This window comes from Rhea americana, unplaced genomic scaffold (genome assembly GCF_003343005.1).
Source record: "Rhea americana isolate MKP2758 unplaced genomic scaffold, rheAme1 scaffold_47, whole genome shotgun sequence".
Lineage (NCBI taxonomy): Eukaryota > Metazoa > Chordata > Aves > Rheiformes > Rheidae > Rhea > Rhea americana.
In genome coordinates this window covers 2,003,993-2,021,321 of record NW_028186612.1, presented here as the reverse complement: position 1 = coordinate 2,021,321, position 17,329 = coordinate 2,003,993, and the positions used below count along the sequence as shown (strand labels likewise).

The following is a 17,329-nucleotide window of genomic DNA, read 5'->3' as shown; positions in this document are numbered from 1 at the left end:
CCCCCCCCCGCCTTGAGGCGGCCGCGGCCTCGCCGCCGGCGGACACCGGCTGCTTCAGCCCCCCTCTGCGTGGGAGGGGGATACCTCGAAGCGCCGGGGGCTGCGCAGCGTGTCCGTTACCGCCTCGCCGGCGCCGCCGGGGCCGGGCAGCGTGCGGCGGGCCCCGGCGTTCGCCTTTCCGGCCTGTCACGGGGCTCCTGGCGAGCGCTGTGGCGTGGGATAGCGCTTTGGGCTCCAGCCGTGCGGCCTCCGGGCCCTGTAGCCCCCCTCGAGGCGCAGAGGGGTCTGTGCGAGCTTTCCTCGTTGTCTTCCAGAAAATTATTTTGCTCAGTARACTGTCTCTGAGAATCGCCGTTTCCTCCCTCAAAAACTCAGAGTTTGAACCTTCTTCTTCRTTTGTTTCCTTTTATGTCACATTAGAAAAAGCAGCTGGCTTCAGATGGTGACACTTTAGTTACAAAAATCTGCTGTTGCATTCAAAATCGCCTGTGGGAAGTACGCCTGATTGTCCAGTCAAAATAGTTTGGAGAAGGTCCCTTTGCGTCGGTACAGAAAGTGAAATTACTTCAGGAACAGTGGTGGTGGTGGCTGGTTGAGAAGTAAGTCGTAAATGTTTTGTTAAGGATTCTCCTGTAACTTATTTATGATAAAATAGTAAATTTAAAATTTACGCTTAAAATGATAGYTTTTGTGTTTATGGGAGCAAAACCTCTTTTTTAGTAAAGGGTTGAAAGTTAAAATTCTAGAATGCGTTTAATTAGAGRCACTTTAGTTTTGTTAAACAAGTATTTGTTATTTCCTGCTACRCTATTAAAATAGACAACAAAACTGTGAAGTAGCATACTGATGGAAAGATGAATGACCAGTTTCTAAATGCCTTAAGCATATGCAGCAATTTTGGACTTTACCTGGATGCAGCGAAGCCCTGCATTCTTTCTTGTTTCTCAAGTTAATGTTAAGTAGAATTATGACCATAAAATGGTTCTTTAACTCATCCTAAGAGTTAGGAAATAGGAATACATTGATAAAGAGTTGTTCATGAAAATTATCTGGCATGTTTTGGAAGAGAAAAGAGGGAAACTGCTATTAATAACTAACAAGGTCTTTGAAAAATCAGATCTCAGTATTTGTTCCTTTTCTGCTTGTAAATACCATGTTTTGCCTTGGCCTTAAAATAGTTATTAGTAACATCATTCCAGCTGGAAAAAGAATATCTTCTTGTCTCACCTAGTTTGGACAGACACTTTGCCAATTCTAGGAAATAAACATGAAGAATTGTTAAGCCATCTATTTGTGGATTTAACCCTCCTAGCTTTTTTAGGAGAGAATATTATCCTTGTAGCTTTCAAAGATTTTTTGCAGCTCTCATAAACCTGGAGTTTGAGATGGATCAACAAATTTACCAGCCACTTGMTTTTTGTCAACAGTTTTTTGCTCTCAAATTGTGGGTTTCTCAGTAATGAGCAGTCTTYTGAATTGGAAAAATGAACAATACAGTTTCTGATTCTACCCTTCTGTCATCGTTCTCCTGAGAGCTGCTAATAAGTGAGCATGAGAAAATGAAACTACTCTCGGGGAAAAGTGAAAGTAATTAATCTGCTTTCAATGCCAATYTTAGTAGATTATTTATATAATCTAATAGCATTTAAAATGCTTTTCTGTATAAATTAAAGGATATCTTCTTCTATATGATTCACAGTGTCCGATAGCCAGAAGTCCCTCGTGCTTAAATGTGCACTTGGATTTTCTTTGTTTTAATTCTTTGAGATGATTTTGTCCTCTTTTTTTCTTGCCCTCTCCTTGCCTTCCCTGTTTCTTCTTTGGATTCAGGGGAATGATGATTCACTCACAAAGCTTACCGCTTGCTCTGAGCTGAATGAGAATAACCCATAGTGATGATTTTAGACTAATCCCTCTACTGTGAGCCAGAGAACTGCTTTGTTCAGCTCACTGTCATCTTCTCCTCAGTGATACGTACTTCAGCGCTTGGTGCAGATTTATGGTGTGCTTCATCTCTAATCCCAGCTTCTGCGTTCTGTGTTGCTTGTGCTTTGTGTGTCTTTCCTAGCCTTACACTAGGAGTCAAAGTGTGTCTTTTGGATTATGAAAGCTAACATGCTGCTGCTTCATCCCTGTGATACCAAAATTATTCAAATACCCTTTCATGATACTACTACACTTCTCTGCTTGACAAATAACTGAGATTGGGAAGGGAGGGTGTGAATCTTTCTCTACTTGCTAGCTCTCTTCACTTTAGCTGATCTCACTTTGCTGGAGAGCTGAAATCTTTACCTTACAAACTTCTCATGTTGGAGCTTGTGGTTCTGGAGTGCTCCCTCCTGACACCTGTTTGCCATTCTGAGAGGGTAATTGCCCATGTTAAGCCASCCATTAGGCTGTTAAAGCAGGGAAGTGAGAGCAAGAAGGCAGAGGGACAGCAAGACCATATGTTAGAGGAGGGTTGGGTTTAGCTGCTCTGTCCAGGGAAGGTCAGGAGGCTTGTATTTTGGATTTTGTTGTTCAGGGGTGAAATGGCACCTTCTACAATTCTGTCTCGCATGAGAAGTTGAGAAGGAACTTAATTTCCCTTGAAAAGRGAAGGTGCAGAGAGGTGGACTCCTGCATTATCCCTATTCATCACAGGCATTTACTTTCAGCCCCAGTCCTAATTTTTGATGCTAATCTGGGTCTCAGGTTCCTCTCCTCCCCACCAAAACACACAAAATGCATTTTATTATACTTAATTTCTTTTTTTATTTTTATATACATAATATGTGTTGTACCTTTCTACTGAGTCAAGGCTATCTTAGTACAGAAAAACTATATAAAAGATTGATTCTTTTTTTTCTTTTCCTCTTTCAGTTGTATTTTTATATTGAAAGAATGGCACAAAAGAAGTATTTAATAGCAAAACTGACAAGTTGCTTGAGAGAAGACAAAATTCAGCTGTGGAAACCACCATATACAAATGAAAAGAAAGAAGCTGGTGAAGAAATGAAGGTAAATATTCTCTCTGAATTCATCATATGTGTCTTCTATGTCATACTACTTGTGAATTTTCCCAACTTCTTATGTTGTTTTCTTAGGAGCTTGTACAAAAATATGCATCCAAGCTGAATATCAATGAGAATGATGCAGAGAGCATGCTTGAAGAAATACGATGCAAAGCAATTGAGCGTGGAACAGGAAATGAAAATTTTAAGGTGACTGGGATTGCAAGACTTGATGTGTATCTGCCACGTAGAAAAGTAAGTGGTGTTGCAGAAAAGTTTGGATACATAGCTCAACTAGAATTCAAAGGCCATCACAGTAATTATATGTCATGCAGATGTTTTCACTTCCCCAACTTTATGATGTGTTTTGAGTGACAGATATGTGGGGCCAGGGGAGGCAGACTGTTACTCACATTTTGAAGAGTTTCCCAGATATGTGGGAATATCATGGCAAGAATMTAATGTTGTGAGGCAGTAAATGTTTTCCCTTTAGCATTTAATGAGAAATTATCTTTTTGAATTAAGAAAAGTAAAGTAAATGTAAGGGTGTGTCTAGTTCAGTTTGATTCCTTTGGATTTAGTCATTCACRTTACGAGTAAAGAACATATGCATTTTTTTCAGCTGTAAACTATCTAAAGTTGAWTTGGGATATGAATATCTTATTACCATGTTTTTTATTTAAATGACAGCCTTTAWCTGTAAAAAATAGTAAAACTTAAAGTGCTACAGGTAGCTTGAGCTCAATGTCATCTTAGGTGAGGCATAGCTGCTAATGTTGAGAAGAACTCCTTTAGCTTTTAACCATGCCACATGGCAGTGTTCTTACAGTGGTTACATTATCCTCATTTAACTATTCCAGCCTAGGCAGCTAACTAAAGATACTTTAAAATAAGTATGTCCAGTCTTTGAAATTGGAACAGAGAGGGAGAATTTTACTATGGTAATGGTACTTATCTATCCTATTATAAGCCAGGCTCCTAAAGCTTGACATAGCTAAACTGAATTGAGTCTTGTCTTTTTAAAGCTAGGATTTAAACTCTAGTTTCATGTGCAAAATATGCCGGAATGATTATGTAGATCTAATCAAATTAGTGTTGTATAAGTCACCATATTGCATTCTGCGGCTGCATCTGCACTGGTAAAGTAAACACCAGTGGGATGCAGGCTGGGTGTTGTTGTGTGGTTACCCACATCAATAAATAGCTGGCATTGGCTCTGATGCAGTTTAGCCCAAGGCACTGGATACTCTGCCAGGCAACATCTGGGCACGGGCTGCGGGCGGACAAAGGCTGCAGACTGTTCTCAATCAGCAGTTTGGATGCAGCCACCCTGCTTTGACAGTTAGGAGGATTCACCCATATGGATGTCAGCTATGCCGTGCAAGTCGGTCACAGGGCAGAGAAGGACCCTTGGTCTTTTTTCACTACTACAAACAAAGCCTCTTAATTGGGAATATTTCCCCTTAAGAACAGTCTCCAGCAAGTACAACCAGCATCTGCAGTCACGTCTTAGTTTTGATCTCCCTGTTGTGCAGAAACAGTGTCTTCCATGAGATCAACATGGCTTCATCTACTCTGATAATAGTGAAGTGAGCTGCTTCTAGTTAAGGGCACTTAGAAACTGGAGTCTCTTTGTCAGCAAAGGTCACTTTGGAAAAGGGCAGCATTTTCTTCTGCTAAAGAAGTGCTTAGATGCTAGAGCTTAGAGCTTAGGATTTTTTTAAATAAATATTTGCAAGAAGAAAACACTTGATCATAATTATTGTTCTTTCTTCTGCAGAGGGGAAATAGTTAGCAGAGAATGTGATGGGCTACAGGGTAGAGGGTGTTAAGTGATTGACATGCACTTAAAGCAAACAAATAATTTTGTAATTCCTCTTTACAGTGCTGCTGTGCATTGGGGAATTAAATRTTCTAAAACTCATTTAAAATTTAGGTTTCTCTAATCTGGGACCAGAGATACTAATAGGAATTAATCATAACTTAGCCAGTCACAGGTGAATGGCATAATTAAAAARGAGAGTTAAGATTGCAAGTGCATAATTAAATTGCTCAGTTTAAATTATTTGGATTTGAATGTGAATTTATCTAATTCTGAACCTTCTGCTATAATGCTTATTTTTAGCACTCATTTTAGCAAATACAAAACTCCTTACCTTCGGATCACTAGTGTGTATACCCAACCATGACCTTGTTAACRTGATTATTATTTGAAAAAAGAAATTATAGCTGTAAAACAGTTAGTTAAGAAAGTGTATAAAGTATTTTGACATCATACTTGTTCTTTTTTTTCCCTCTTCTTTTCCCTCCTAATGTATTTACAACAGAGCAGAAAAATTCCACTGGAAACTAACCTGTTTATCACGGGCAAAGAACTCAGATCACAGTAAGTATAATCACTCTTGGTTCTTTTCTCAAGAAATAATACTGTCACACAGGTTTTGTTTTGTTTTTTTTTTTTTTATAGTACTATTGGATTTTTTTAAAGTTTTTTTATTACTTTTTTCTTTTTAAAATAAAGTTTTTTTTTTTTTTTTTTTTGTTTTGTTTTTTTTTTTTTAGTACTATTTGTTGGATTTTCTTAAGCTTTTTCATAGCATTCTGCATATCTAAATAGAGTATTTTTGTTTATGTTCATTTTCCTATGTGATTCATTTTGCTGTAAGAAGCTGCGGGTTTACAAATAGAGAACAGAAAATGAGAACTGAGAAGAGAATTCTCTGTAGATAACCAACAAATTCTTGAAAAGTCACTAGCAATCACCRTTCTAAATCTGTAACTAGGCAGGTCTTTTGAACAGTGAACATCCACTGCCCTCCTTTTTGTGTTCTTYTAATGATAAAATTAGATTCTTTCTTGCCTGTTTTGCTTTTCTACTTTCTATATCTCATCTTCTCCCTGTAWATAATAGCAGATTTTCCCGTAATATGATCTTACTTCAAGTAGCCTTATAGCAAAAGGTTTTAAGCCAGTTATGAGCATATGTAATTTTATTACTATTCTARCAGATATGTTCTGTATATTAATGGAATAAAATTATTTGTTTCATAGGATAGCACAGGAACATGCATTGAAGGAAAATACTATCAAAATAATCATAAATAAGAAGCAGCTTGACCTGGGTATGTATCTCTAGTTGWATAGATTTGTAGATTGATTTTTCTAGTTTATTGTTTCTTGCAAGTGAAGTTTCTTGCAGTTTTCTTCATTCCAGCAGTCCCCACCGAATAACAGTCTCATTGGTCAGGTTCTGTTCTAAAAGAAATCTAAGAAATTTTAGTGGTCAAAAACCTCAGAAAGAACTGGGGTTGTTATGGGAATTCATTTACAAATATTGAAAATCCATTTTTCAAGTGTTGCAACACCCCAAAATGTGTGCTTAAACTCTAACTTTGCCAATAACCCCCATTGTACAACAGCATATTCAAAAACTTTTATGTAGTGTGATACATGTGTTCAACTTGTAAGACACATCGTAGGAACTGATGATAACTGCTTTCTTTTTATTGATATTCTGAGCATCTGTCATTTAGCTTCCATGTAAAAAGTCAGAAGTAGTTAGAGCCATAAACTTGATACTGGGAAATCGGATTCAATTCCTCATTCTTCTGTCCTGTTACTGTCCTGGTGTATGATCCTGGTCATGTTCTTCAATCCCTCCTCCTCCTTTTTCTGTGAAGATACTTTAATCAGTGATATTTCCTGGATTTTTTTGAAAAAAAGCTAGCAAGCAAATATATAAAGCATTTAGAAATTTGATCTAGTTCTGGAGTCCTGTTAATTACTATGKTTTTTTTCAGTGTTATGACAGTAGAGTGTGAGTAATGCTGGGGTTTGTTTAGGTTTTTTTTTTTTTTGGCTTTTTGTTTGTTTGTTTTCTCCAACGGCAGTACAACATAAAATATTCTATGTTCATAAATACAGTATTTAGATTATTTTCATCATACTCTTCTGCAGGAAGAACCTTGGAAGACCAAGGTGTAATGCACAATGCAAAAGTCATGGTACTACAACTGGAACAGAGTGACGAAGAAACTAAAAGAAAAGTTCAGGAAGACGAGCTGCAGCGTCAGAAAGAAAAAGAAATAAGTGACAAGATGCAAAGAACTAAGAAGGGTTTGGAAATTCTAGCGGAGAGAGGTAAGARGAGGGTTTGTTTGTTTTGATGGGGAGAGTGGTTCGTTTTTGTTTTGTTTTTTTATAATACAACTGGAATTTTAGAAAACATGGCACTTTGAGAAGGACATAATATGAACTATTATTTCATTGAYGCTTGACAGGAGACTGACAGCTCTGAACTACTTTATATTTACTGTAGACCTAAACAAATTTGATATTATAAGCTGTTACACACTTTTTTGTAGTTTATCTCAGATACGACTKTATGTAACCATGGTTTCGTTGTGCAAAACAGTTCACTTGTCATTTTGATCTATATTGTGGCCATTCTATTATCATTGCATTTGATGCTGATTGACAACTGTGGATTACATTAAAGGGATATAGTAATTTAACAGTAATAACTGTACAGAATGRGATTAACTGTATCTGTAGATTGCATTGGAAGTTGGTGAGTTTAAATCACTTCTCTATTTTATTRTTCCAAAAAAACACAAACAAGAACCTGTGGAACTGACTGTATATGAATTCCTACCAAATACAAAAATATATAAGCAAAGTTTCTTTTAATGGACAATGACAGCTTATTTCATGCTATAAAAGCAGATTAAAAAAAAGAGAAGGAAGAAGCATCTCCTTTTATTGATTATTATTGATTATATTATATAATCATGATATATGATTATATAAATCAATATTTAAGGGCTAACTTGGACTCCAGTCCTTGAATCCTATATAGAGCCTTTWAAACGTATTTACCACAGATTGTCAGGTATAATGCAATGTGAGAGTATGGAGTGGCGTTCATAATGGCCTGACAGGCTCAAGGAACTATATGAAACTATGAAATGTGGGAAGGATTTAACAGCCTTCTTGTTTCAGCTGAAGGAAATTGTAGGGCAGAAGGTTTTAATCTCAAACTTTTTCTTGAATGTCTTTTGCTTATAGGAAGAGCACCTTTTAAATCAAGTGAAAATAAAAAAATATTCATAGTTTAGTAGTAAACATTAAAGAAAGATGTGGGGAAAGGAAAATACTGAGATATATATATATATATATATTTTGTTTTATCAACTGTGCTTAGGTTTTTTTGTATTCTATATGCTTTATTTGATAATTTCAAATGTTTTCTCATGTAAAATGCAGCTATTCYGTCTTCCACAAAAATTCTTTACGTCTCATGTATCTTCTTAGTTTGGGTCTAAATTTCTGGACAAAGAGGGCCTTTTCCTGTAGTGAGCTTTCCAAAAGTTGCTCCTGTTTGTGTGATTGAGGCCATCATGGGTAGGTCTATTCAGTCTTTATATATAATTCTGATTTTATTTTTATTATTTAACCATGTACTTACTGGCATAATCTTATGACAACAATCTTACTCTGTTAAACGTAACTCTTAGAACTTGGACTGTTTCTTCTTGTGTTTCAGAGGACTACCTAGATTCAGACAATACTCCATATCTAGACATAGCTAATCAGACTGGAAGGTCAATCAAGATTCCTCCTCAAGCTAAAAAGGTAGGTAAAAGTATTTTATGATGAYGATATAATGACTTTTTAAAGCTTGAATTATGAAGCATTTTAAATATGGGATTAAATACAAATTGTTTTGAGCTGTATTACAGGGGCCAGGGGATGTTAGATTAACAGAAATAGTCTTCAGATTTAAGTGAAACTCTACACTTTAGTCATCTAAAGATAGCACCTCTGATTCCTGTGACATCTTTTACAGATCTCAGTGTGGTCAGTATCTTAGKTTTGTGTTTTAAGATGAGCATTAACTTTGTATACAAGTAATACTTTATTTGGTTCTAAGGCATCTASAAATTACTGTATACAGTAACTTCTTTGTTAAGCCTTGGCCATTTTCAGTTGGAAACTTAACGAATTTCTTAAAATCAGACTGTTTAAAAATAGTTTTGAGGTTTTCTACACTCTGACCCCTCTCAGATTTAAACTTGTTTACCGTTCAAGAAAGTTCCATATTCTTAACTGAAAATGTCTCTGGCTGGGTCCATGCATTGAAGTTATAGTAGGAGCAACTTAACTGCTGTTGGCTTGACTGACAGCATTTCTAAGATGCTAGATTTTCTAAAGATAAGTAAAAACCTATAGAAACACTTAATTACACCTGGTAACCAAAATAACTAGAAAAGAAATGAGCATGCTCCAACAGGATGTGGTAACTGTTGCTCCTAACCCCTTTTGAGGCATATTTTGTTTTGGAGTTCCTGGATGATGAGGGAAAAAGTACCTGTCTGTTAGAACAGTTCATGCTGTTGTGATGAAGTGCTGAAAGTAGTAGCTCACCCTGAGAGTTAGTGTCAAATGTTTACGTTCRCAAGCTTTCATCCGCATTGAACATAGGTGAGGAAAAATATCGCAGGTTGTTTCTGTAAAGAAGTATTATTTGCATAGCCATTTGTCATTCTGCAGGAACTATGGCATTTCCTGCCACATTGAAGATTTAATTTTCAGTTCTAAGCAACTTCTGCAGGAAGTTGGTCGTTAAATTTTACGAGATAATTGTAATAACAAAGCAAAACAAATTTGATATTGTTAGAAATAACTAGAAAAATGCTTAGCTTTTTATTGCTCATTATTGAAAATCTGTCTAGGGTTGCATTCTAAAAATAAATTTGATAAAAGGTTTTGTGTGTCAGTACCATTCATTGCTTTTAATTAGATAATATATTACATTAGCAGATGGGAGAAAAATATGAAGCAAATGTGAAATATTCTTACAGAACTATTTTTTTTTCCTGAGGAGAACAAAAGCTATAATAGATTACCTAAATATTTCTTTTTAATTATGAAAATAAGTTGGATGGCGGGGGGAGAAGCGCAGAAAAGTCTTAATCTGTCTTTCTAGGCACTTGTGCTGGCAATGGGTTATCATGAAAAGGGCAGAGCGTTAATGAAGAAAAAAGAATATGAAATAGCACTGCCATATTTGCTGGATGCTGATAAACACTTCTGGTAAGAACTTTTTTGATCCCTTGTACACCTGGCTTTTCTATATTGTCAGCAAACTGTAGGAACAGCTTTAGCTCTATTGTGCATGTAAACCAGTGCTTGGTTTGCCCAAGGTTACTCCATACCCTCTCTATAGATGGAAAACAGCAGACAGAAAGGCTCTGGCTCTGTGGCGGGCGGTTTTATGTGGAACAGCTGAAGCACATACTGCCCTCTGGCAATTTACAGTCTGTCTTACTAATGTAAACTGAAACTGGTGAAGATTTGTGTACCAGGCTATGAATTGCAGTAGCTGAGGGACAGATTCAGATCCTCTTTTGTGACCATTCCTCTGGAAGTGATACTTTCTTGCAAAAGATGAAGGGGATACCTGAGGTCAGTAGCCCTATCGGTTTCTGCAGGTAAACTACTTTGCTGTCTGTAGTCAAAGCCCTAAGTTGCCCTTCTGACGTATCCAAAAGTAATCTTGTCCCTGCCTGTGTCTCATCTGTGTGCATAACGGGGAGACTGGCACAGAACCCAGCATGTTCACATGCACTGAGGAAGACAAYAGATCTCTGTCCTTTCAAAGGTTGCATGGGCTCGTAAATCCATCATCCTTTTAAAGAGAGGCTGTTTTACATAGCAACAAAATGAATTGTGACTACTGTAATTCTTTTGAGATGTAATATCAATTGTGTCCAGTGTACTAGTGAATACAGTGGGAGGTCAGTGGGGTTTTTTTTAAGTTTCAATGGCATCAGTTTGCTAAAATAAATGTGAAGCGTATGCTTTCTCAAGTATGTGAATGTAGTAATTCAAACACATTGTTTCATCCATGTAAACCACTGTAAAAAAGTAAGAAAAAAAATGCAGATACTTGATTGGGTTTTGGTTTCTTTTTTCCCCTCCAGCGAGTGCAGCACAGATCTACTGAACACAGTTGATAACTATGCAGTGTTGCAGCTGGATATAGTGTGGTGCTACTTCCGCCTGGAACAGCTGGACTGTCTGGATGATGCAGAGAAAAAGCTGACCACAGCCCACAGTTGCTTCAAGAGGTGCTATGGGGAAAACCATGAAAGACTCATTGATATCAAAGTATGCTGGGTTTCCTTTAATTATGGTGGATTTGGGTGGGTGGGTGTGTTTTGGGGTTTTTGTTTTGTTTTTCTTCCCCCTTGTCCTTCCCCAACCCTCCTCCAGTATTCAGTCATTGTTCGAGCATTACAAGACTCTCTTGTGAAAGTTTTAAACTTTCTTACACCTTCTTAGCCTGTAATCCAGCTTTGTATTTGTCAGCATAGTGAGAACACTGGACCTAACAACAAAGTTATGGTAAATGTGCATTTATATGAAGACATCATTGCTTTAGACATGATACTATCTGCATACTAACTATAACATATAACATACTTGTGACTAGTTTTTTGTTTTCTTTTTAAGTATATGTGTGTTCTATTGATAATGAATTGATGTTCTGTCATATCTTTTCCTCCCTGCCTTGTTTAAACAAATCTTTAGGGAAGCTATGGTCGTGAGAAGGTCTTATTTCTAAGGCTTTACCTTCTTCAGGGGATAGGACACTATCACAGTGGCAGAGAAAAGGAGGCAGCTGAGTATATTCAGAAGGTAAGAAGCTGCTAGACAAAACTTGTATGAAAAGTATTTCATATTAGGAATTAGCATATTCAGAAGTATGTGTTTGGGCTTTGTTTTGCATCTTCTTTCTCTTCTTTGCTTACTCAGAAAATGGGGAGAAATCTTTTCATTTGTATGTTAGCAGCAGCATCAGTCATATCATTTTGTTCTTCGAACATACAGGCATCTTGTTTGTATGAAGAGCTCTCGATAGATCCTGAAAAAGTTGATCGCCTGTCACTCCTGGGATTCTCCGAACAGGAAGCACGCCTCGCCCTGCGAGCATGCCATGGGAACATGGAGCATGCTGCCAATCTTATTACCAACAGGAGAGAGGTATGGTGCAGTGAGAGGTATGGTGCAGTGAAAGTGTGAAGTTATATTAGTTTGACTGCCCGTAAGGTCATATTTTGCATGACTAGTGCAATATGGTGCTAAATTAAGGACTTTCACTACCCTGCTTTGGCTCAGATAGTGTAACTAACACTCTGACATCTGTTGCTGCAAGAATGAAACCAACACTTAGCACAACAAGGAAAGCTGTGTCCCAAAACGCATGGGATGAGAGAGCCAAAGACCTGTGGTTGTACCACAGAGGCATATTGGAAGAGTTTGCACCACTGTTTACTACCCAGCTGTTCTCCATATGGGAATATAACACCATAGCCAAAACTGTTGTTCCTGGGCTGGGCTGCTCTGAAAGACAAGAGACTGCACAATAAAGGTGGGGTTTTTTTTAGCATAGCCATCAAACTACACTGTATTATGGCTTTGGCCTGGGGAGAGCCAGGAGGGGAGAAGGCTTTTGTGTGTTAAAGTGAAGGAAGCTGACAGTGTTGTCCATATCTGAACTGAAGAGCCTGAAGTTACATTTGGTAAGGTGAGGTGATACTTCTAGGTTTGAAACAATTAAATGTAGATAGAAAAGTCAAGTGGGTGAGAGAAGGGCTGAACACAACTCCTTGGCTCTATTCTCAGTTCTGAATGTATGTCCTTGGCAAGTCTTGTCTACAGGCCTGCCTGCCAAACCAGTTTAACACTTACCACACAAGGCCTTTTCTAGCTGTAATAGACTAAAATCTGATCTGCAGAGAATCCAGAACAGATGTGTGGCTCCAGTGCTTGCTAGTGGGAATACAACTTTATGTAGTGATGAGTGTCTTAACAACACAATCTATATTAAAAAAGAAAAAAAAAATCCCTTTTCCTGAAAAGATTCAAGCTCTCATAAGTAAATCAATGAAATTCCATATGCACTGTTTTCTGGGAGAAGGCTGAGGCATTCCCATGCACAGTTAGCTTTGTAACAACTGTGTTCTTGCAGGAAAAGGCACAAATAAAGAGGGAGGAGAGAGCTAAAAGAAGGCAGCGGCTGGAAGACATAAATACCCTGAAAAGCATGGGCTATTCAAAGAGAGCTGCACAAATAGCTCTTCATCAAGCACGCGGAAATGTGGACCAAGCCCTTAAGGTAAGTGGTTGTTAGGAACGGTGTTTTTCTACAGAAAAGTTTGTTTGGGGAATTGCTCAACTGATTATTTTCTGTCTTCTGTATTGCTTAGTTCATAGCTACTTCTTTTGAATTGTAATGACTGAACTTTTACCTCCTGAGCTGATGAATCAGCTATCACTTAGTTTGGCTGAGGTTTTGATTATTTCAAGTATTGGGCTATGTAAGTAGCTGCACTGAGGATCACTAAATCTGTATTGCTGACACCTGATCCCTCTCTCCTTTATTGCTTTAGTTTATTCTTGACAATCCTGAGTTGTTGTTGGAAAATGATGATGATGATCCTGTGGCCATGGACCAGTTTCAGGTTTCCCAGGAAAGCATTGATCAAGTAAGTTGGACCTTTTGATTTCTGAAGAATTAGTAGTCCTGTTTCTGAATTACGCCTTCAAACGTAATGGATCTTCCTTAAGTAAAACTGTACAAATATTCTTTGTCCCACGTCACTCAAAGTATTGTGATTCCATTAACTTCTGTCTGTTCTTTACCATTAAGTCATACATCCCAAATATCACTCAGGCTTGAATATAATTTGTTGTGTACTTAGTGCCTTTTATGCCAACCTCTATGCAGTGATACAAATGGAAATATGGTTTTAATACTCTGACCCAAGAAAGGAAGACAGCAAAGTACTGAAGTTCTTACATGTATTGCACTGTATAAAGGGAAGAGTTGGCATATAACTCTTTCTCTAGGCTCTCTGAAAAGTTCCTCATTAGTTAGTGTGGCTATATGATTAATGTCAATAAGAAGGAAAACTATATTGCATAGAAAAAGTAAGTAGCCTGTGCATACTCCTGATATTCTGGAAAAAGTCTGACGCTAAACAAGAGACTCTTCATTCTGTGCAACATCCCCATTCCTGTAATAGGTCGCTGCCCTGTTGATAACCATTCCAGTAAACCAGGGTCAGTGTCCTGGAATTCCTGACATGCAGCACTTTCTTCTGGGCAAGGGAATGACTGTTGGATGCAGAGTCAGATTCCTGTCAGTCTCTGACGCTGAATGAGCTTGGATTTCTCTAAATTTTTCCCCTCCCCCATCTAGTTGACGTACATGGGTTTCAGCCATGAATCAGCAGAGCAAGCATTAAAAGTCTTTAAAGGCAACATCCACTTGGCTTCCCAAACCCTTGCTCATTATGGGGGAGTTCTTCCTGCTTCATTGCTGCTGTCTCCAGAAGAGTCCAGTCCATCAGAAGAGTCAACTTCATCGAAAGATTCACCTACAGAGTCTGCAGGTAAGAATTGCGGCATGCAACAAATGGAGTAGAGGGAAGGGGAATAAAGAAGTAATGGTAAAGTGATTGCTGCTTAAATATTGATAGACTGCTTTGAGTAAACTCCAGACTACTCTTCTCATTGGTAACACTGATTGGGAAAACATTACTGAAAATATGCTGTAGCCCTGAGCAGTCAGCAGCAACCACGTACAGAACCGTAAGAGGTACGTACCAGCTGTAGGGGTGCGCGTAAGACACGGAGTCYCGAACTTCACAAGGTTCACTCAGGCTGCATTCCAAAGGGCTAATCTGTGAAGGCTAGGAAGGGCCAAGAGGAAAATGCTGCTGACCCAGCAATGGCCTTGGAACACAGCGCTGGGTATCTGCATCTTCATTTCGGTAGTGAGGAACACATTGCCCTCCAGTCCACGAGTAATTCTGCCTTCTCCCATCTAACTGTACTCTTTTACACCAACTGTTTCAAAACAAATAAATGCTTCCCTTCCTGTACACTTTCACAGACCAGTAAGTTCCCAGCACTCAAGCGCACTTTCTGGAACCTGCCACTGATGATGATGATTTTGGCTTGCTAACGTCCGTTAACTCAGCTCACCTGACTGCATAGCTCTTCCTTTTGCTCCTTGTAAGAAAGAACTGTAACTTCTACTCCCCATTTAACAAGGGGGGAATGCTCTTTCTCTCTTTTGTTATCTGCCAGAGCTGATAAGTCACTGCCAGTCACTGTTAYGCAACTAAGGGCTTTCCTACAGCTTTAAATAGTTTTTGCCATCCTGCAGCATCTGGCTCTTGAAGAACAGTAGTGCTGGTGAAAGAGGGAAAGTGTAAACTTCCTTCAGAGGTGAATAAACTGCTGTTTCATTTTACTGGTAGGTTCTTCTAGTTCACCAACAGATGAAGACATGGAGACTGATGCAGTCAATGAAATCCTAGAGGATATTCCTGAACATGAAGAGGATTATCTGGATTTAACGCTGGAGGAGGAGGAACAGATCATTCATGAATACTTATCCTATATACAAGTACCACAGCATTAAATCCTATTACATCTGCTTCAGTTATATGCATTTACATTGGCAAATTGAGTTTGGATTATAAATGCATCTTCAGCTTATCTTTTACTAAATGCCTTGAATTCAGTTAAACTACAGGTAAATCACTTAATTCCTGCTTATTTATAAATCTGCTTAAAAGCCTGCATTTGTGATACATCATAATTTATTGTCATAGCAGAAGAATAGAAACATTTATTTTCAGAAGAAAATTTAATAGAACTCAACTATATTTTTATTGCTGTGAAATAAGTTAATTCACTTAGTATACTAAGTAAATAAGCATTTCTACACCATTTTAAAATACCAGCTTTAAAAGATATTTGTAAATCAGAAGTGTAGCTAATGAGCTATATAGAGCTATCAACTTACAAACTGGTTATCTTTTCTTCTGAAAGATTTCTCAGTCACTTATGTATCCGTTGTGCATGGATTTATACTGCRTTTGCTTGTCACTTCGTGCAGGTGTTTACAGAGCCAATAAAGACAACTATGTGCTGCTTCTGCTTTTATTAGGAATCTTTCATGCTTTTTTTTAAAAAAGCAGCAGAAAGCAGGGACATGGCCATGTACTGTCAGACTCCAGTGAGCTGTTTGTACGGCAGTTTTAATTCATAATTAGCAAACCAGTTTCCCCAAGTGCCTGCTCTCTACTTCCTGCAGGTTCTAGACTTAAGACTGAGATTAAACTGTTCTGTTCAGTGAGGGCTAGAAAGTCTTCCTTACTGAGCTATTGAGCAAGGCTGGGTTCAGACATTATCTTAACAGTTGTCCCCAACTTCAGAATTGTGGAAAAATGACTTTTGGCTTTGGTGGTTTTGTTGAGTTGGTTTTTTTTTTATTTTTTTTTTTAAGTGCATTTTGTAACATCCAACTTCCTGCTACAAAAGCACTCCTCCCCCTTAGGCCCTTGGGAACTGAAGTTCCCTTTTGCTTAAGTTATGTTAGAAATGGTTTATTTTAAAAAATGTTCAGTCTGACGGTAGAGGGAGCTCATGTCCCACGTACTCYGTGAAGATGGCTAGAGCTTGTGGGAACAGCGGAACACTGGAAATAGCAGTGGTTGTTTCTTACAGCCAGGTCTAACAGAAGCTACTGGAAAATGACCCTTGTGATGGCAGTTCCGTTCTTGCATAGAATTTATCAGTGGGGGAAATAAGGGCTTGCCCTTTTGTTAGGGAAGCAAGACGGGAGCAGCTTCAACTGTGGCCTGCAAATTGATTACTCTGTTCCAACTGATGCATTTAATAAGCTTCAGTAGTGGATGTTTGTTCCTGGCCATCTTAACTGATGGCAGCAGACGTTCATTGATTATGCTGTTAAGGAGTTACTYGTTTTTTCACACTTGTGCATCAAGACAAGTGCTACAAAAATGAAGGTCACTTACATCCTCTAAGGGGGGGGAAAAAACAGCTCCAGCAACTCTTCCATCTTCTGTTTGTCTGTAGAAGAGCACTGAGGAACCGTGGACCAAAATGCAGGACAAAAATTAAGATAATTTTAAGGCAGCATTTTTCATTAATTTGTCTTGCATAACTTACCTGTAATATCTCTTAGTAGAAGGCTCAAGCTCTGCTGCTGTGTTTTCCTTTAGACACTTTTTTGTGGGTTTCGGAACCGTCTTAGTAAATCCAGCCTCCCTCCCATGAGGGACTTGTAGTCAGTTCCCACAGAAGTTAGCTCAAGTAGTAAGTACCCAACASTTGAAAGCAGGTGTCAATTTAAGACTAGATAGAGGATAGAGTTTCCCAATTGAGTCTGTATATGCTAAAGAGTGGACTTACTATTCCCTTTTTCATTTCTCTGCATAGTCTTGGCTTTA

The 17,329-nt window shown here is 38.2% G+C and overlaps 1 protein-coding gene across 1 annotated transcript in view; it reads left to right on the top strand.

Annotated features, from left to right (window-relative positions):
* NUB1 (negative regulator of ubiquitin like proteins 1) overlaps positions 1-16,019 on the top strand; it is a 16,249-nt gene extending 230 nt beyond the window's left edge. The window contains exons 2-16 of the mRNA XM_085316456.1: positions 421-599; positions 2,863-3,000; positions 3,087-3,248; positions 5,321-5,379; positions 6,045-6,115; positions 6,951-7,133; positions 8,539-8,627; positions 9,982-10,088; positions 10,979-11,165; positions 11,589-11,696; positions 11,889-12,041; positions 13,030-13,176; positions 13,451-13,546; positions 14,263-14,455; positions 15,329-16,019. Coding sequence (XP_085172582.1) covers positions 2,884-3,000; positions 3,087-3,248; positions 5,321-5,379; positions 6,045-6,115; positions 6,951-7,133; positions 8,539-8,627; positions 9,982-10,088; positions 10,979-11,165; positions 11,589-11,696; positions 11,889-12,041; positions 13,030-13,176; positions 13,451-13,546; positions 14,263-14,455; positions 15,329-15,492 — 1,836 coding nt within the window. The 5' untranslated portion in view covers positions 421-599; positions 2,863-2,883 and the 3' untranslated portion in view covers positions 15,493-16,019. The remainder of the gene's footprint in view (positions 1-420; positions 600-2,862; positions 3,001-3,086; positions 3,249-5,320; positions 5,380-6,044; positions 6,116-6,950; positions 7,134-8,538; positions 8,628-9,981; positions 10,089-10,978; positions 11,166-11,588; positions 11,697-11,888; positions 12,042-13,029; positions 13,177-13,450; positions 13,547-14,262; positions 14,456-15,328) is intronic.
* The last annotated feature ends 1,310 nt before the right edge of the window (positions 16,020-17,329 follow it).